This window comes from Arabidopsis thaliana (assembly GCF_000001735.4).
Source record: "Arabidopsis thaliana chromosome 1 sequence".
NCBI classification, from domain to species: domain Eukaryota; kingdom Viridiplantae; phylum Streptophyta; class Magnoliopsida; order Brassicales; family Brassicaceae; genus Arabidopsis; species Arabidopsis thaliana.
This window is the reverse complement of record NC_003070.9, coordinates 27,891,486-27,910,246: the sequence shown is the minus strand read 5'-3', so window position 1 is coordinate 27,910,246 and position 18,761 is coordinate 27,891,486. Positions and strand designations below refer to the sequence as shown.

Below are 18,761 nucleotides of genomic sequence, written 5' to 3'. Positions count from 1 at the left end.
GCTTACCGCTCTTGGGCGAATATTATATCTTTCTTCTTCAATTCACGTTTTCCGAATATTCCATTTGTTTTTGGTTGACAAAGACTTTTTAAGGTTGCATTTTATATTTCTGAATAAAAAGTAGTAATACTACCAAGCAACGCCTCTCCATGCTAAAATTGCAAAGAACATCCTCCCATCTTTTATATTCCCCCACCAAAAAAAAGCGATGCATTACCAACTTTTTTTAATATTGATCCTCACCATCGAAACCTCATTATGCGTCTCGCCGGAGCTCGCCGGAATATACTTTTTGACTCCCAGTCGAAGGTCCGGTACGTCTTGATCGCTGTTCCAGCTTCATTTCTAAGGTCTGGGTCGACCCAATTGCTGTTTATAACTCCGATTGATGGACAGCGACGGTGGTAGCCGCCGTTTCGTGAGGATGTAGGGTTTTTATTTGGGCGGAGACAAAAATAAAATGTTTGCTGGAAACGGTGGCGTTTTTGGTGTTGGCGGTAACATCCATTGTTTCTGACGTGGCATATTATGCCACATAATCAATACAGTTACCGCAGAGAGTTTAAACTTTAAAGGTTAGATTTTTTTGTTCATATAATGCTTTAGTTATTCACATGTTTAACAGAATTCAAAGTTTATAACTTTATTCACTGAATGTGTAAGCAACACTTGAATCATTTTGTGGTATATATGATTGTGAGTAGTTGTTTTAAAAAATCAATTCAAAAATTTAATTCTTGGGCCTGTGTTGCAATAATCTCATTCGTTAATTTACTTGGCTACTGACAAGCGAAATATCATATGCTAAACCACTCATTTTCTAGAGAGACTTTGACTTGTATGCCCAACGAGTCTTACCATACTACTCTAAGTGAGTTAGTTAGACGCTAAAGATATGACTTTTCAAATTTACAGATATTTCTTGAAGAACTTGGTGTTTTCCGCTGGAAATTTGAAATTCTTATAGAGGTGGGGAGATGTTTGCTTGAACTCATATTCACATATTGCGTTTGAGTTTCTTTTGTTTCACTTTTTGTCTCATATTGATATTTGCTATGGAAGGGAAGGTGTTTTTGGGCCAATACTTGATATGGATTATGTTACTGCTGGGACAGATACATGGATCCAAAAGCTGTATTCAGAATGAAAAGAACGCTTTGTTGGACTAATGACACAAAGAGTGATTACTGTCTGTGGAAGGTCATTGAGTGATCGCACTAGCGGGCGGGTTATCAAGCTTTCCTTTGGTAAACCTTTCTTCAAAATCTAACTCACTTCAAGTAGAGTTGGGAAGTTCTTGGAAGCCGAAATTTCAGTTGAGTGTTATTTCACTAGGAGCTTGCAATTTGGTGAAGGTTCCTCATTTTCCTATACCAGAAGGATTTGCGTCATGTTGATCTCTCTAACAATAATAAGTTTCCATCGTGGCTGCTGGAGAACAATACAAAACTCGAGGCTTTGCTTCTACAGAATAACTCTTTTACAAGCTTGCAGCTACCGCAATCTGATCATAATCTGCTTTACCTGGATGTTTCAGTTAATGGATTTGATCAACTCTTTCCTCAGAACATTGGGTGAATACTTCCTTGCTTACATTATATGAATCTAACGACTAATGGTTTTCAAAGAAATCTACCATCTTCTCTGGGTAACATGGAAATGATTGAATTTCTGGATATATCTCACAACAGTTTCCATGGGAAGCTACCAAGAAGTTTTTTGAAGGGTTGTGATTCCTTGATAGTCTTGAAACTATCACATAAGAAACTAAGTGAGGAGGTTTTTCCAGAAGCATCAAACTTTTTTTCAATACTAGAGCTGTCTATGGATAACAATCTGTTTACAGGAAAGATTGGAAGAGGTTTGCAGAGCTTGAGATCTTTGATTATGCTTGACATTTCGAACAACAATCTCTCAGGTGTTATTCCAAGTTGGTTTGACCAACTTCAAGACTTACATTCGCTACAGATTTCTAACAACTTGTTGGAAGGTGAAGTACCTATATCGTTATTCAACATGTCCAGTCTTCAACTACTGGCCCTCTCTGCAAACAGTTTATCAGGGGACTTACCTCAAGCCATTTCTGGATATGGGGCATTAAAAGTGTTACTCCTGCGAGACAATAATTTATCAGGGGTTATTCCAGATACACTGCTAGGGAAGAATATCATTGTGCTTGATCTGAGAAATAACAGATTGTCTGGGAATATTCCGGAGTTCATCAACACCCAATACATCAGAATTCTTCTTCTCCGAGGGAATAATTTAACAGGCAGTATTCCTCGCCGGTTGTGTGCCGTAAGAAGCATTCACCTCCTGGATCTTGCTAACAACAAATTAAATGGATCCATACCTTCATGTCTTAGGAATGCATCACTTGGTTTGGGGAGAGGAGGATACATTAGACGATTATTTATAATCATTACGTTTTTTCTTTGGGAGCACCTGTCAGTACATTTTTCAAATCTCTGCTCGTGCAAGATGGGTTTGCTATCGATTATGAGTTAAGCACCCAAACGAAAATTGAGTTTGCAACAAAACACAGATATGATGCCTACAGGGGTGGAAATCTCAAATTATTGTTTGGACTGGATCTCTCAAAAAATGAGCTGAGCGGTGAGATCCCAATAGAGTTTGGAGATCTTCGGAAACTACATGCTCTCAATCTATCTCACAACAACTTATCAGGAGTATACCAGAAAGCTTTTCAGGACTGAAGAATGTGGAAAGCCTTGATCTTTCTTTCAACAGATTACAAGGTCAGATCCCACCACAACTAACGGAGTTGAGCAATCTTGAGGTCTTTAATGTCTCATACAACAACTTTTCAGGAGTCATTCCACAGGGAAAACAGTTTAACAGCTTTGACATGCGAAGCTACATAGGCAATCCTCTTCTCTGTGGGCAACCAACCGACATAAGATGCATTGGTAATACCTTTCAAGAAGCAGATTATGGAGTGGAAGCTGTTGAAAACACGATCGACATGGTTTCTTTCTACTGGAGTTTTGTTGCAGCATACATAACAATCCTTCTTGGGTTACTCGCATCACTCTCATTTGATTCTCCTTGGAGCAGAGTTTGGTTCTACATCGTCGATGCTTTGGTTCACAAGGTTAGGAAATTGTTATGGTAAAATACTGCAGGTGACAAAATGTTTCTTACGTGCTAGTTTCATTGTCGTCCCCTTCTGTTGTTCTTCTTCTCAAACCTCCTGCTTTGTTTCACAAAACCAGAACATAGCTTATGTTTTGGTTCCTCTGTACTGTCTTTTTGTCTTTGAATAAAAGTAATGCCTCAAAACATATCTTGGACTGGTTTGGTGGTTGGTTTAATTCATAATATACAGTAACACATGAATTTCTTCAGGAAACAATTTCATCGTAGAAACAGTACACATTACGAAAGACAAATGAATATAAATACATTTAATTTCCATTTTATCTTATGTTTTACCGAAATAATTTTATTTTATACAACTAATTTATTTCATCTATTTGGATGACTAGTTGAAAATTATTTGTAAAAAAATAAATTTGTTTTCTTCGAAGCTGCGAGAGTTAGTCACAGTTGACTATAGAGATTTTCTTCGAAGACAAAATGACGCCAACAAACGACGCCGTTACAGATCAACCTCTGTTTCAGACTTTCAGGAGTAACTGATCCAAGAGAGCCTCCTCATCAACTCCGTCAGCGTTGGGCTTCCTCAAGTCTAGTGGTTGTTCAACAGAATTCAAAGGCCATGACATCAAAGAGAGGCATTTCAACAAATATCATTGACATATAACAAATATCATTGAATGATTCAAAGGTACTATAACTTATAAGGCTAAACCAGTCAAAATAAACGAATGTGATCACTTGAATCTTAAGTGTTTAGGTAATAGAGACTTCAACATTGTAAATATAACCAATATTATTCGTCGTTGACCTTGACGTTATTCTGTTTTCACCGGATGTAGAAATTCTTATAAACGTGGAGACACTTGTATATATTTAACTACATTGCCTTGAAGTGTTTTCATTAATCTTTGAGTTTGAGTTTCATACATTTTCTTCTCTTCTTTTTTTCTTCCATCACATTTTCAATGGAAGGGAAGGTGTTCTTGGGTCACAACCTGATATGGGTGATGCTACTGATGGGGCAGTTACATGGATACAAAAGTTGTATTGATGAAGAAAAGATCGCTTTGTTTGAGCTCAGGAAACACATGATCTCAAGAACTGAATCCGAGTCTGTTCTCCCTACTTGGACCAATGATACAACGAGCGATTGCTGTCGATGGAAGGGCGTTGCTTGCAATCGTGTAAGCGGACGGGTGACCGAGATTTCCTTTGGTGGACTGAGCCTAAAAGATAATTCTCTCCTAAATCTTTCTTTGTTGCATCCCTTTGAAGATGTTCGAAGTTTGAACTTATCAAGCTCCAGATGCAGTGGCTTGTTTGATGATGTGGAAGGTATACCATACTGATTACTTTAAAACATTTTTCTGTTGCATGCTCACTTTGATATTTTCCATGTGTGGACTAATTCTTATTTCATTGTTTTAATACAAGAAAGTCCATATCTTCTGATAATACAGTGCTTAGCTTTTCTCTGTCTCTGCATTTACTTGCTGAGAAATGTTGCATTTTGCAATGACATCAAACGTTCACTTACATTCTAGTCCCATTTGCATAGAGTTCCTCTCTCACTATCTCCATTTGCATGCATCATTGCTCAGCATGTAAGTGAACTATGTTATTTTCATATACTTTGTTAACAAGATTCTTGTTTGCAGGTTATAAAAGCCTCAGAAAATTAAGAAAGTTGGAGATTCTGGATTTGGCTTCAAATAAATTCAACAACAGTATATTTCATTTTCTTAGTGCCGCTACATCACTCACAACTCTGTTTCTTAGGTCCAACAACATGGATGGCTCTTTTCCTGCTAAAGGTATCTCTACATTCTTAACTAAATCATACTATCTAGCGTGACCTTTCTATCGATCATGGATCATTTGTTGGCTTGATATTGCTGTAAAATTTGTATGTCTTTAATTTTAGTATGTAGCATTCTTTTATTTATTGGACTCCCTTTCACTTCAGAACTTAGAGATTTGACAAACTTGGAATTACTAGACCTGAGTAGAAACAGATTTAACGGCTCCATACCAATACAAGGTTAGTTATTTTAAAATTAACGCTTGCCTTTCTTTTCTATATTGGAAACTTAATACTAGATTTAACATCTAAAAACAACATTTTTGGAATGGTTTAAGTCATCCTTAAAGTTATTTGACCTTAGATGTGTATTTGCCTTTCGGCAGAGTTATCTAGCCTAAGGAAGCTGAAAGCTCTTGATCTAAGTGGCAATGAATTTTCTGGCTCAATGGAATTACAAGGAAAGTTCTGCACTGATCTTTTATTTTCCATCCAGAGTGGTGCATTCACGTTTGTTAAGTGACTAAACTTCTGCATTCGGTCATTGCAGGGATTTGTGAATTGAATAATATGCAAGAGCTTGATCTCAGTCAAAACAAACTCGTAGGCCATCTCCCCTCATGTTTAACTAGCTTGACTGGCCTTCGAGTTCTTGACCTTTCATCGAACAAATTAACTGGGACGGTTCCTTCTTCTCTCGGTAGCCTACAATCCCTTGAGTACTTATCGTTGTTTGATAACGACTTTGAAGGTTCTTTCTCATTTGGTTCACTCGCCAACCTCTCAAACCTAATGGTGTTGAAACTTTGCTCAAAGTCCAGCTCTCTTCAAGTACTGTCCGAAAGTTCTTGGAAGCCAAAATTTCAGCTGAGTGTTATTGCGCTACGATCATGCAACATGGAGAAGGTTCCTCATTTTCTCCTACACCAGAAGGATTTGCGTCATGTTGATCTCTCCGACAATAATATCTCTGGAAAGCTTCCTTCTTGGTTATTGGCAAACAATACAAAACTCAAAGTTCTGCTTCTACAGAATAATCTCTTTACAAGCTTTCAGATACCTAAATCTGCTCATAATCTGCTTTTCCTCGATGTGTCAGCTAATGACTTCAACCATCTTTTTCCTGAGAACATTGGATGGATCTTTCCTCATTTACGATATCTGAATACATCCAAGAATAATTTTCAGGAGAACCTGCCATCTTCTCTTGGTAACATGAATGGTATCCAATATATGGACCTATCTCGCAACAGTTTCCACGGGAATCTACCAAGAAGTTTTGTGAATGGTTGTTATTCCATGGCGATCTTGAAGCTGTCACATAACAAACTAAGTGGAGAGATTTTTCCAGAATCAACCAACTTTACTAATATATTGGGGTTGTTTATGGATAACAATCTCTTTACAGGAAAGATTGGACAAGGTTTGCGGAGCTTGATAAACTTGGAACTGCTTGACATGTCAAACAACAATCTCACTGGTGTTATTCCAAGTTGGATTGGCGAGCTTCCATCCTTAACTGCACTTCTGATTTCAGACAACTTCTTGAAAGGTGACATACCTATGTCGTTGTTCAACAAATCAAGTCTCCAGCTGCTAGACCTCTCAGCAAACAGTTTATCTGGGGTCATACCTCCACAGCATGATTCAAGAAACGGGGTTGTCTTACTCCTACAAGACAATAAGTTATCAGGTACTATTCCAGACACATTGCTTGCAAATGTAGAAATTCTTGATCTGAGAAACAACAGATTCTCTGGAAAGATTCCGGAGTTCATCAACATTCAAAATATTAGTATTCTTCTTCTACGGGGGAATAACTTTACAGGCCAGATTCCTCACCAGTTGTGTGGTCTAAGTAACATCCAACTTCTTGATCTTTCCAACAACAGATTGAATGGAACCATACCTTCATGTCTCAGTAATACATCATTTGGTTTTGGTAAAGAATGTACATCATATGATTATGATTTCGGCATTTCTTTCCCTTCTGATGTCTTCAATGGTTTTTCTCTGCATCAAGACTTCTCTTCCAACAAAAATGGTGGTATATATTTCAAATCTCTGCTTACGCTTGATCCGTTAAGTATGGACTACAAGGCAGCCACACAGACGAAAATCGAATTTGCAACAAAACACAGATATGATGCCTACATGGGTGGAAATCTCAAGTTATTGTTTGGAATGGATCTCTCAGAAAATGAGCTGAGTGGTGAGATACCAGTAGAGTTTGGAGGTCTTTTGGAACTACGAGCTCTAAATCTATCTCACAACAACTTATCAGGTGTGATACCAAAAAGCATTTCAAGTATGGAGAAAATGGAAAGCTTTGATCTTTCTTTCAACAGATTACAAGGCCGGATCCCATCACAACTAACAGAGCTGACCAGCCTCTCTGTATTCAAAGTCTCACACAACAACTTATCAGGAGTCATTCCACAGGGAAGACAGTTTAACACCTTTGATGCAGAAAGCTACTTTGGTAATCGTCTCCTCTGTGGACAACCAACCAACAGAAGCTGCAACAATAATAGCTATGAAGAAGCAGATAATGGAGTGGAAGCTGATGAATCCATAATCGACATGGTATCTTTCTACTTGAGTTTTGCTGCTGCTTATGTGACAATACTTATTGGAATATTGGCATCTCTATCTTTTGATTCTCCTTGGAGCAGATTTTGGTTCTACAAGGTTGATGCTTTCATCAAAAAGGTGAGGAATTTATTGTTGTAAACGACTCCTGCTTTGTGTAAAAAAACCAGAACATAAGTTATGTATAGTTCCTACGTACTATCTCTGTCTTTGTCTTTGAAGAAATGTACGATCTCAAGCATATACAACGAACACCTAATTACGAATTGAGAGAAAAGATTAAGGAACAACTGAAAAAAGCCATAAGAAACTGCAAGTAACACATGACATTTGTCACATTTGTTTGAAAATCCATGACACAGCAGAGAGTAAGTAGAGACATATGTTAAGGGAAAGCATTCTGTAAGATGATGATACAAAGCCAAAAACAGAAGCAAGACCTAAATTCAGATTCAATAGAATGTGATGTCTCTCTCAAGACCAAAAAAGATAATTCTAGCTTGTAAAGAACAAATTTCAAGAAAATGCCGAAGCTAATGCAATAAAATAAACTGATCAAGCAATATTCCCACTCAGATGGAGTAAACCCAGGAATTCGAAAGAGTTAAAAATTCAGAAGCTACTTGCAGAGTTGATGGCTTGTAGTTTCAGTTCGATTTTGCCTTTTTCTTGTATCTTCTCATCGTATATGGTCTCTTTTGGCATTTAAAAAAGTTTCAGTCATTCAGTGAATATTAACAAACTTTTTAGTTAGAGCAAAGAAAATAATATTTACAAAGTAACCCCTCAGCCAAAATTAACAAAACTACCCTCTCCCTTTGCTCTCTTTCTCAACAAAACACACATAAAAAGAAAAGGAAAAAAAAACTCAAAACTCCAGTAGAAGGCTATCATCATCTCCGCCGCGGTTTCCTTTCTTTCCACTACTTCGTAGCAATCGATGTTCCCAACGCCGATGAAGGGAGGTGTCGATGGCGGCTTCCACATTATTTTAGCGTTTGGCGATTGGAAATCTAGGGCTTGCGCTTCAGACTATAACAATGTGAAACGACGACGTTTCAATTTTCAGCGGTAAAGGTAGTTGTTTCCGACGTGGCTGATTAAGAGAGCCACATCAGCAAGTCAGTTACCGTTTGAGTGTTTTGGCAGAATGTTTTTTAAAGGTTAGACCTTTTACATTAAAATTGCATCATTCTTCTATGGAAAATCAATTATTTAGGCTTAATGTTAATCTGTATGTGTATATATACATTGAACTAGGAATAAGCTAAAGCTGGAAATTGTCTTTAGGGCTAATTAGAAGAAATAGTTTTTGACTTTTTTCCATTATGTTTATTCTTCTTTTCTTTAGTTTAATATTTGTCCTGGATCACATAATGTGTGAAGACTGACTAACCCTGCATAACATTCATCTATCTATTATAACGGTTTCAAATATATGATATCATGTCATCGTTCTTTTACTCTTGTTCCACTTTACATTAATTGCACTTGAAGTATAGAAATAAGTTATGGCAGACTCTACACTGTATTATTCAGAATGAGTAAATTGTCATGTGGCTAATTCCAACAATTTTGTCTTTGTTAGTTGTGCTTAAACCTTTGCTTAACTTTATCATGCTAAGCACCCCACAAATATGTCATATGAGATGAGTACTTTTCCAAAGATTGACTTTATATATATATATTATATTTTCTTATGCAACTTGCTTTTTCCATTTCCTCTTTGTCAAACAGCAGTGTATATGCTTGTAAAACATGAATATATGTCTAAACTTACAATCCAAATTTTGAAGTTTCTGACTATTTTTGGCTCTAACCAATGGAAAGGAAGGTGTTCTCGGGTCAAAACCTGATATGGGTTATGCTACTGTTGGTACAACTACGTGGATACAAATGCTGTATTGAAAAAGAAAGGAAAGCTTTGTTGGAGCTCAAGAAATACATGATCTCAAAAACTGCAGATTGGGGCCTTGACTCTGTTCTCCCTACTTGGACTAATGATACAAAGAGCAATTGTTGTCGCTGGGAGGGCCTTAAGTGCAATCAAACAAGTGGGCGGATTATCGAGCTTTCCATTGGTCAGACGAACTTTAAAGAGAGTTCTCTTTTAAATCTTTCTTTGCTGCATCCGTTTGAAGAGCTTCGAAGTTTGAACTTATCCGGGGAAATATACAACGAATTCAATGGCTTGTTTGATGATGTTGAAGGTATACCAGGCTTTTCACAGTGTTTAATTACCCTTTTGGTCTTCATTTGGAAACAGTTTTCATGCAGTGAAAGTTTAGAATTCTAGATGATCTCATTTCTTTGTTCTAATTCTTGTAAGTTAACGCTCTTTTAATCTATTGTACTTAAATTTTCTCCTGCCTCCAGAGGTTGTAATAGTACTTTATTCTGTATTTACTCAAATGAGATGTCTATGCCATGCAATATCTTTCTTGCCATGAAGTATCTTTCTGTATTAACTAATCTGCTGATTTTCGTTTGCAGGTTATGAAAGCTTAAGGAGATTAAGAAACCTGGAGATTTTGGATCTCTCTTCAAATAGTTTCAACAACAGCATCTTTCCCTTTCTTAATGCTGCTACATCACTTACAACTCTTTTTATTCAGAGTAACTACATCGGTGGCCCCTTACCTATTAAAGGTGTGTTTTTCCATTTGCATTTAGGTGCCTATGTAGCATTAATTATGATGTATATTTTGTAGTTCTAATCATTCTTACTTACTTCTGGACTGGGTTTCAGAACTTAAAAACCTTACAAAGTTGGAGCTGCTGGACCTCAGTAGAAGTGGATATAACGGCTCCATCCCAGGTAACATCTACGTCATTTGTCACAGTCTTTTTTCTTCAGAGTAGAACGTTTACAAGATTTAACTCCATACATAACTGTTGAATTAGCTTTTGCCATCGCAAATTAATAATATGTTCCATGCTTTGTGTCTCTTTGTCGTATGGTAGAGTTTACTCACCTGGAAAAGCTGAAAGCTCTGGATCTAAGTGCCAATGATTTTTCCAGCTTAGTGGAATTGCAAGGCAAGCTTTTTCTAAATAGGAGTGGAGATGAATATAGCTTATACATTTGAAATAATCATTTTTCAAGGTACCATATGTTGTCTTTCACTCAATTTCAGAACTAAAGGTTTTGACGAACTTGGAAGTCCTGGGTCTTGCTTGGAATCATCTCGACGGACCAATACCAAAAGAAGGTGTTCTCTTTATGCTTGACCTCCAAGATTATCTATGTGAACAACATAACATTTACTTACGAGTTATGAGAGTTATCTCATGAATCTCGAGAAAAGAACAACTACTCTTGTTATTCTCATCATCTTGTTGTTTTCTAAACTATTTTTTTTGTAGTTTTTTGTGAAATGAAGAATTTGCGTCAGCTTGATCTCCGTGGAAATTATTTCGAAGGTCAGCTTCCTGTGTGTTTAGGTAACTTGAACAAGCTGCGGGTTCTTGATCTCTCATCAAACCAGTTAAGTGGAAATCTACCAGCTAGTTTCAATAGCCTCGAGTCCCTCGAATATCTATCATTGTCAGATAATAACTTTGAAGGCTTCTTCTCACTCAATCCACTCGCCAACCTCACAAAGCTCAAGGTGTTCAGACTTTCGTCAACATCTGAGATGTTACAAGTAGAGACAGAGAGCAATTGGCTGCCAAAATTTCAACTGACAGTTGCTGCACTACCCTTTTGCAGCTTGGGGAAAATCCCTAATTTTCTCGTCTACCAAACAAATTTGCGTCTAGTTGATCTATCCAGCAATAGATTATCCGGAGACATTCCTACCTGGCTGTTGGAGAATAATCCAGAGCTTAAAGTCTTACAGTTGAAGAATAATTCCTTCACTATCTTTCAGATTCCTACAATAGTGCATAAGTTGCAGGTCTTGGATTTTTCAGCAAATGATATCACCGGAGTGCTCCCTGATAATATTGGCCATGTGCTTCCAAGGCTGCTACATATGAATGGATCTCATAATGGGTTTCAAGGGAATCTTCCATCGTCCATGGGTGAGATGAATGACATTTCATTCCTGGACTTGTCTTACAATAATTTCTCTGGGGAGCTACCTAGAAGCTTATTAACAGGTTGTTTTTCATTAATAACCCTGCAGCTCTCTCACAACAGTTTTAGTGGCCCTATTCTTCCAATACAAACGAGACTAACTTCATTGATCGTATTGAGGATGCATAACAACCTATTTACCGGAGAGATCGGAGTCGGTTTGCGTACCTTGGTTAATTTGTCAATATTTGATGCGTCGAACAATCGTCTCACAGGTCTTATCTCAAGTTCGATACCCCCCGACTCGTCTCATCTGATTATGTTATTGCTATCAAACAATCTCTTAGAAGGTACGTTGCCACCTTCTCTGCTAGCCATTCATCATCTTAATTTTCTGGACCTCTCTGGAAACCTATTATCTGGAGACCTACCGTCGTCAGTTGTTAATTCTATGTACGGGATAAAGATATTCCTTCATAACAACAGCTTCACGGGGCCACTTCCTGTCACGTTGTTGGAAAATGCTTACATACTTGATTTGCGGAATAATAAACTCTCTGGGAGTATCCCACAGTTTGTCAACACCGGGAAAATGATAACTTTATTGTTGAGGGGGAACAATTTAACAGGATCTATACCAAGGAAGCTGTGTGATTTGACCAGCATCAGACTTTTAGATCTTTCAGACAACAAGCTCAATGGCGTCATACCTCCATGCCTCAATCATTTATCAACTGAATTGGGAGAAGGGATTGGGTTGAGTGGCTTCTCTCAGGAGATTAGCTTTGGAGACAGCCTTCAGATGGAATTTTACAGATCCACATTTTTGGTAGATGAGTTCATGCTATACTATGATTCTACATATATGATTGTTGAAATCGAATTTGCAGCAAAGCAAAGGTATGACTCTTTCAGTGGAGGAACACTTGACTATATGTATGGGTTGGATCTATCAAGCAATGAATTAAGTGGTGTTATCCCAGCAGAGCTTGGAGATCTCTCGAAACTACGAGCCCTGAATCTATCTCGCAATTTATTGTCGAGTTCTATACCAGCTAACTTCTCCAAACTGAAGGACATTGAGAGCCTTGATCTTTCTTATAACATGTTACAGGGAAACATTCCTCACCAACTAACCAACCTCACTTCTCTTGCTGTTTTCAACGTCTCTTTCAACAATTTATCAGGAATCATTCCTCAAGGAGGACAGTTTAACACCTTCAACGATAACAGCTACTTAGGAAATCCTCTTCTTTGTGGGACACCGACCGATAGAAGTTGTGAAGGTAAGAAGAACACAAAGGAAGCAGATAACGGAGGAGAAGAAGAAGAAGAAGATGATGATGATGAAGCTGCTATTGACATGGTGGTCTTGTATTGGACTACTGGTTCAACTTATGCGATTGCGTTGATCGGCATTCTTGTACTTATGTGCTTCGATTGTCCTTGGCGTCGGACATGGCTCTGCATTGTCGACGCTTTCATAGCCTCTGGGAAAAGTATGTTTTCTTGAAACCGTTTCAGCTCAGTTATTGGATATTCCTTACCAAGCAAAAGCTTGAATACAATGTGTGTCTTAATATGTGTTTTGATTTTACCTTACGTAGCTATTTGATTATTTTGTATGGACTGAAATTCCTTTCTTTGTCAATTAAGGGTTTTTTTTCTGTCTTGTTTACCTTTTTCTATAATCGCAACAAAAATTATTTGTGCTTCCACTATTTTTTTTTGGTTTTAATTTGCTTCATGTTGACATGACATTCTGACGGTTTCTTATACTTGCTCTTGTTCTCTCTGTTTCACTCTATCTTTCTTTAGATATAAAACAAGAGCACTAACTCGCTTCCTCTCTAGTCTTTGGTTTGTTTCTTGTTCTAACACAAAGACATAAAATGAGAAGAGAGAAATATCGAGGACTACATTTTGTTATTGATCGTAAGGATCATTTTACAAACAACACACAACATTTTTATACTAGTTACTATTCTACTACACACTCTTAGACTCACTTAGACTTCTAGATACTAGCCACTACGACTAGATATGATTAACTCTAGACACATTTTATTAGCAAGAACTTAAGCAGCTCTATATTACACATCCAACAAGGCAACAACTCTAACGACTCGCTTTACTCGTATGACTTGGTTGAATAGTTAGCAAAACCGCTTCTTTTATTGGGTCCTAACTAATCTAATCCCTACATAAAACACTTCAACAGTTTGGGCCTTGAACAAAACCGATGGCTCAATTGACAAAACACAAACCCATTTGGTTTGTTGACTTTGTTATCCACTTTTGACTCTTCTTCTTCTTCTTCTTTCACTGTCGACCTCGCGTCTACTTCTTCTTTTCTCTTCATCTTTTTCTCACTGATTCCCTATTATTCGTTGTAGGATTTAATCAAGGATTCAATTTCCAATACTTTCGCCTCAGTCTCTAACAAAAATAAAATAAAAAAATGCTCAAGTCCTAAACAAATGGCGATTGTCTACTTAAATCGCATTTTTCTTTTTCTTCATTTCCAGCGATCTAATAATGGACTTTTTCACGCCGTCGGCGATGGAGACGTAGGGTATGAACTAAATGGAGCTACGCCGGTGTTTTGAATTTTGGCTATTACAACAATTTGTTTCAGGCGTAACTAATCCAGGATAGCTTTTTCCTTTAAAGTTCAATGGGAATTCAAAGGTAAGAAAGACCAGTCTGTTTCTTCCCTAAAATTTCGTGGAGAAAAAGTATTATAGGGAATTTAAACGAAAATCTTTGTCTACCAGTCTGTTTCTTCTATTTTTCGTAACTAGAAAGACCTTCACTTCACTAGACTTGGCTTAACTTATTTCGTGGTATATTATCATTACGCTTATGACTGTTTACTACAACGACCTTGACTTTTCCTATCATACAAATGATACAATTCAAAGTAAATGACAGCGATCACTAAGTTTACTTCGACTTTTTCTAAATAATACAATAATTTCTTGTTGAATTTTCATAAACGTGGAGGTGTTTGCATTTTTAACTCATATTCCCACATTGCTTTGTGGATTTTATTTCTTTTGCAATGGAGGGGAAGCTTTTCTTGGGACAATACTTGATATGTGTGATTTTACTGTTGGGGCAGCTACATGGATACAAAAGCTGTATTGAGAAAGAAAGGAAGGCTTTGTTGGAGCTCAAAGCATTTCTGATCCCATTGAATGCAGGAGAATGGAACGACAATGTTCTTAGTTGGACCAATGACACAAAGAGTGATTGTTGCCAGTGGATGGGGGTTGAGTGCAATCGTAAAAGTGGGCGGATTACCAACATTGCCTTTGGTATAGGATTCATTATAGAGAACCCTCTCCTAAATCTTTCTCTGTTGCATCCCTTTGAAGATGTTAGAAGTCTGGACTTATCATCCTCTCGTTCGTGCGAAGACTGTGGATTCAGTGGCTTGTTTGATGACGTTGAAGGTACACCAGGATTTTACTTTTTTTTTGTTTTTTGTTTACAATGGTACTTTGATCTTCCCCCTGCGTTTGGGTTTACTTCTCTAAAGAACCTATATGGACTATATCTTACTTAATTAACTGTTTCTAATTCTTGAAAGTTTTTATACCTTATGGTACTCGGCTTTTCTTTGTTTCTGTGTTGATGTCTGTGTGCCATGTTGCATGTTGCAATCACATGTTACGGTCACTTACATTCCCTTCCCACTTGCGTAGAGTTCATCTCTCATGATCTTTCTTGCATATGTTCTCATTATATGCTTAGCAAATTCTCGTTTGCATTTATTCGTTTGTCTTTTGCAGGTTACAAAAGCCTCAGTAGATTAAGAAACCTGGAGATTCTGGATCTCTCTTCACATAGATTCAACAACAGCATCTTTCCTTTTCTTAATGCCGCTACATCCCTTACAACTCTTTTTCTTACGTACAACAACATGCATAGCCCATTTCTTGTTAAAGGTGTGTTTCTCCATTTTTAACTAATTAGTAATAACTAGCGAGACCTATTTACTGATGATCGATGTACCTTTTGTTAGATCGAATCAGTTTATTTTGCTATAACTTTATATTTCTAAATTTCAGTTTGTATCAATTTTATATATGTTGAACTTCCTTTCAGAATTCAAAGATTTAACAAATTTGGAACATCTAGACTTGCGTGGAAACAGATTTAATGGCTCCATACCAACACAAGGTAGTTAATTTGTTCATAAATGCTTGCTTTTATTGGATTGGTTTTTGTCATCTGTTCGTATTTAAAGCTGTTTAAATATGTGAATTATCATTCTATGCTTAGCAAGATTCTCATTTGCAGATTATAACAGCCTAAGGAGATTTAGAAAGCTGGAGATTCTGGATCTCTCTGATAATTTATTCAATAGCAGGATCTTTCCCTTCCTTAATTCTGCTACATCACTTAAATCTCTGTCTCTTTGGGGAAACAACATGGGTGGCCCTTTTCCTGCTAAAGGTGTGTGTCTTCTAGAATGATCTATTTATTGATTTTTCTTAGACTTAGTTTGCGTCATCCTTATATTTGTTGGACTCCCATTTCAGAACTTAGAGATTTGACAAACGTGGAACTGCTGGACCTGAGTAGAAACAGATTTAACGGCTCCATACCAGTACGAGGTCAATTTGTGTCCAAATATGCTTGTCTTCCTTTTTAATCTATCTATAAAAAAATTCATTTGATTCGTGTCATCCTTGAGATCCTATCTATTCTATATTGTTAGGTAATGGTGCTAAGCTTTATTTGCCCTGAGGAAGCTGAAAGCCCTGGATCTAAGCGATAATGAATTTTCAAGCTCAGTGGAATTGCAAGGCAAGTTTGCTAAAACAAAACCCCTTTCTGGTAAAGAATTGTGTTTAAATTCAGATTTATGTGCTAAAGTTTTAGGATCTGATTAACGTAGGGACTTGCCCATGGAAAAATATGGAAGAGCTCAAACTCAGTAACAACAAACTAGCTGGTCAGTTTCCTCTATGTTTAACTAGCTTGACTGGACTTCGAGTTCTTGATCTTTCATCAAATCAATTGACTGGGAACGTACCCTCTGCTCTCGCTAACCTTGAATCCCTTGAGTACCTATCACTGTTTGGTAACAACTTCGAAGGCTTCTTCTCACTTGGTTTACTCGCCAACCTCTCAAAACTTAAGGTGCTCAGACTTGATTCACAATCCAACTCACTTGAAGTAGAGTTTGAAACGTCTTGGAAGCCAAAATTCCAATTGGTAGTTATTGCGCTACGATCTTGCAACTTGGAGAAGGTTCCTCATTTTCTCCTACATCAAAAGGATTTGCATCACGTTGATCTCTCTGACAATCAAATTCATGGAAATTTTCCTTCTTGGCTGTTAGAGAACAATACGAAACTCGAGGTTTTGCTTCTACAGAATAATTCTTTTACGAGCTTTCAGCTACCGAAATCTGCTCATAACCTGCTTTTCCTGAACGTGTCAGTCAACAAATTCAATCATCTCTTTCTTCAGAACTTTGGGTGGATACTCCCTCATTTAGTCTGTGTGAATTTAGCCTATAATGGTTTTCAAGGAAATCTGCCATCTTCTCTGGATAACATGAAGAGTATTGAATTTCTAGATTTGTCTCACAACAGGTTCCACGGGAAGCTACCAAGAAGATTTTTAAAGGGTTGTTATAACTTAACAATCTTGAAGCTGTCACACAACAAACTAAGTGGAGAGGTTTTTCCAGAAGCAGCCAACTTTACTCGTTTATGGGTGATGTCTATGGATAACAATCTGTTTACAGGAAATATTGGAAAAGGTTTTCGGAGCCTACCATCTTTGAATGTACTTGACATTTCAAACAACAAACTCACAGGTGTTATTCCAAGTTGGATTGGCGAACGTCAGGGATTATTCGCACTGCAGCTTTCAAACAACATGTTGGAAGGTGAAATACCTACTTCCTTGTTCAACATATCCTATCTTCAGCTACTGGACCTCTCTTCAAACAGGTTATCTGGGGATATACCTCCGCACGTAAGTTCCATATATCATGGGGCAGTGTTACTCCTCCAAAACAATAATTTATCAGGGGTTATTCCAGACACACTACTACTGAATGTTATTGTACTTGATCTGAGAAATAACCGACTGTCTGGGAATCTTCCGGAGTTCATCAACACCCAAAACATCAGTATTCTTCTTTTGCGGGGGAACAATTTTACAGGACAGATTCCTCACCAGTTCTGCAGTCTAAGTAACATCCAACTTCTGGATCTTTCCAACAACAAATTCAATGGATCGATACCATCATGTCTTAGCAATACATCATTTGGTTTGAGGAAAGGGGATGATTCTTATAGATATGATGTCCCTTCAAGATTTGGCACAGCTAAGGATCCTGTATATTTTGAATCTCTACTCATGATAGATGAATTTAATATGGTCAATGAAACCAACTCCCAGACGAAAATTGAATTTGCAACAAAGCACAGGTATGATGCCTACATGGGTGGAAATCTCAAATTATTGTTTGGAATGGATCTCTCAGAAAATGAGCTGAGTGGTGAGATCCCGGTAGAGCTTGGAGGTCTTGTGGAATTAGAAGCTCTCAATCTTTCTCACAACAACTTATCAGGAGTGATACTAGAAAGCTTTTCAGGTCTGAAGAATGTGGAAAGCCTTGATCTTTCTTTCAACAGATTACAAGGTCCTATCCCACTACAACTTACAGATATGATCAGCCTTGCTGTGTTCAATGTCTCCTACAACAACTTATCAGGAATCGTTCCACAGGGAAGACAGTTTAACACCTTTGAGACACAAAGCTACTTTGGTAATCCTCTTCTCTGTGGGAAGTCCATAGACATAAGCTGCGCGAGCAATAACTTTCACCCAACAGATAATGGAGTGGAAGCTGATGAATCTACAGTCGACATGGAATCTTTCTACTGGAGTTTTGTTGCAGCCTATGTGACAATACTTCTTGGAATACTTGCATCTCTCTCATTTGATTCTCCTTGGAGCAGAGCTTGGTTCTACATCGTTGATGCTTTCGTCCTCAAGGTTAGGAATATGTTGTGGCAAAACACTGCAGGTACCAAATGTTCTTACGTGCTAGTTTCATTGTCGTCCCCATCTGTTGTTGTTCTTCTCAAACCTCCTGCTTTGTTTCACAAAACCAGAACATAACTTATGTTTTGGTTCCTCTGTACTGTCTTTTGTCTTTAAATAAATGTAATGCCTCAAACATATCTTGGA

The 18,761-nt window shown here is 37.6% G+C and overlaps 4 protein-coding genes and 3 long non-coding RNA genes across 12 annotated transcripts; 5 read left to right on the top strand and 2 right to left on the bottom strand.

The window, feature by feature from the left end:
- Window positions 1–59: 59 nt before the first annotated feature.
- Window positions 60–484, bottom strand: AT1G09427. The gene has a single exon (NR_139623.1). It is a non-coding gene; the product is annotated as an other RNA (long non-coding RNA).
- Window positions 228–1,173, top strand: AT1G74205. Of its 2 annotated transcripts, NR_139942.1 has the most exons (3): window positions 282–575; window positions 916–969; window positions 1,063–1,173. It is a non-coding gene; the product is annotated as an other RNA (long non-coding RNA). The 2 variants fall into 2 exon arrangements; NR_139943.1 differs by lacking the exon at window positions 1,063–1,173 and having other exon boundaries at window positions 228–575; window positions 916–984.
- Window positions 889–3,338, top strand: RLP16 (receptor like protein 16). 3 transcript variants are annotated; one of them, NM_001334637.1, is made up of 3 exons: window positions 916–969; window positions 1,063–2,759; window positions 2,832–3,338. In NM_001334637.1, the coding sequence occupies exon 2, from the start codon at window positions 1,600–1,602 to the stop codon at window positions 2,506–2,508; it is 909 nt and encodes a 302-aa protein (NP_001321482.1). In that variant the 5' UTR covers window positions 916–969; window positions 1,063–1,599; the 3' UTR covers window positions 2,509–2,759; window positions 2,832–3,338. The 3 variants fall into 3 exon arrangements, with proteins under 3 accessions (NP_177560.2, NP_001321482.1, NP_001321481.1); NM_001334636.1 differs by having other exon boundaries at window positions 1,068–3,338; NM_106080.2 differs by having other exon boundaries at window positions 889–3,338.
- Window positions 3,339–4,078: 740 nt separating this feature from the next.
- RLP15 (receptor like protein 15) lies at window positions 4,079–7,657 on the top strand (the record flags this gene model as incomplete). Its single annotated transcript, NM_106079.2, has 5 exons — window positions 4,079–4,458; window positions 4,782–4,937; window positions 5,090–5,164; window positions 5,311–5,424; window positions 5,475–7,657. The coding sequence occupies exons 1-5, from the start codon at window positions 4,089–4,091 to the stop codon at window positions 7,655–7,657; spliced, it is 2,898 nt and encodes a 965-aa protein (NP_177559.1). The 5' UTR covers window positions 4,079–4,088.
- Window positions 7,658–8,221: 564 nt separating this feature from the next.
- Window positions 8,222–13,207, top strand: RLP14 (receptor like protein 14; the record flags this gene model as incomplete). Of its 2 annotated transcripts, NM_001334635.1 has the most annotated exons (7): window positions 8,222–8,679; window positions 9,347–9,726; window positions 10,010–10,165; window positions 10,266–10,334; window positions 10,481–10,555; window positions 10,654–10,728; window positions 10,883–13,207. In NM_001334635.1, the coding sequence occupies 6 exons, from the start codon at window positions 9,381–9,383 to the stop codon at window positions 13,048–13,050; spliced, it is 2,889 nt and encodes a 962-aa protein (NP_001323284.1). In that variant the 3' UTR covers window positions 13,051–13,207. The 2 variants fall into 2 exon arrangements, with proteins under 2 accessions (NP_001323284.1, NP_177558.4); NM_106078.5 differs by lacking the exon at window positions 8,222–8,679 and having other exon boundaries at window positions 9,339–9,726; window positions 10,883–13,110.
- Window positions 8,285–8,485, bottom strand: AT1G09423. Its single transcript, NR_139622.1, has one exon. It is a non-coding gene; the product is annotated as an other RNA (long non-coding RNA).
- Window positions 13,208–13,810: 603 nt separating the features above from the next.
- Window positions 13,811–18,753, top strand: RLP13 (receptor like protein 13). 2 transcript variants are annotated; one of them, NM_106077.4, is made up of 8 exons: window positions 13,811–14,228; window positions 14,662–14,995; window positions 15,335–15,490; window positions 15,651–15,725; window positions 15,846–16,001; window positions 16,088–16,162; window positions 16,281–16,385; window positions 16,447–18,753. In NM_106077.4, the coding sequence occupies exons 2-8, from the start codon at window positions 14,806–14,808 to the stop codon at window positions 18,690–18,692; spliced, it is 3,003 nt and encodes a 1,000-aa protein (NP_177557.2). In that variant the 5' UTR covers window positions 13,811–14,228; window positions 14,662–14,805; the 3' UTR covers window positions 18,693–18,753. The 2 variants fall into 2 exon arrangements, with proteins under 2 accessions (NP_177557.2, NP_001322432.1); NM_001334634.1 differs by lacking the exon at window positions 13,811–14,228 and having other exon boundaries at window positions 14,596–14,995.
- The last annotated feature ends 8 nt before the right edge of the window (window positions 18,754–18,761 follow it).

Excerpts from the sequence above, each read along its gene's own strand:
- RLP16 (NM_106080.2), top strand. The coding sequence starts at position 1,600 with ATGAATCTAACGACTAATGGTTTTCAAAGAAATCTACCATCTTCTCTG.
- RLP13 (NM_001334634.1), top strand. The coding sequence starts at position 14,602 with ATGGAGGGGAAGCTTTTCTTGGGACAATACTTGATATGTGTGATTTTA. Across the intron at positions 16,002-16,087 it reads TGGCCCTTTTCCTGCTAAAG|AACTTAGAGATTTGACAAAC; the intron begins GTGTGTGTCTTC and ends CTCCCATTTCAG. Across the intron at positions 16,163-16,280 it reads CGGCTCCATACCAGTACGAG|CTTTATTTGCCCTGAGGAAG; the intron begins GTCAATTTGTGT and ends AATGGTGCTAAG.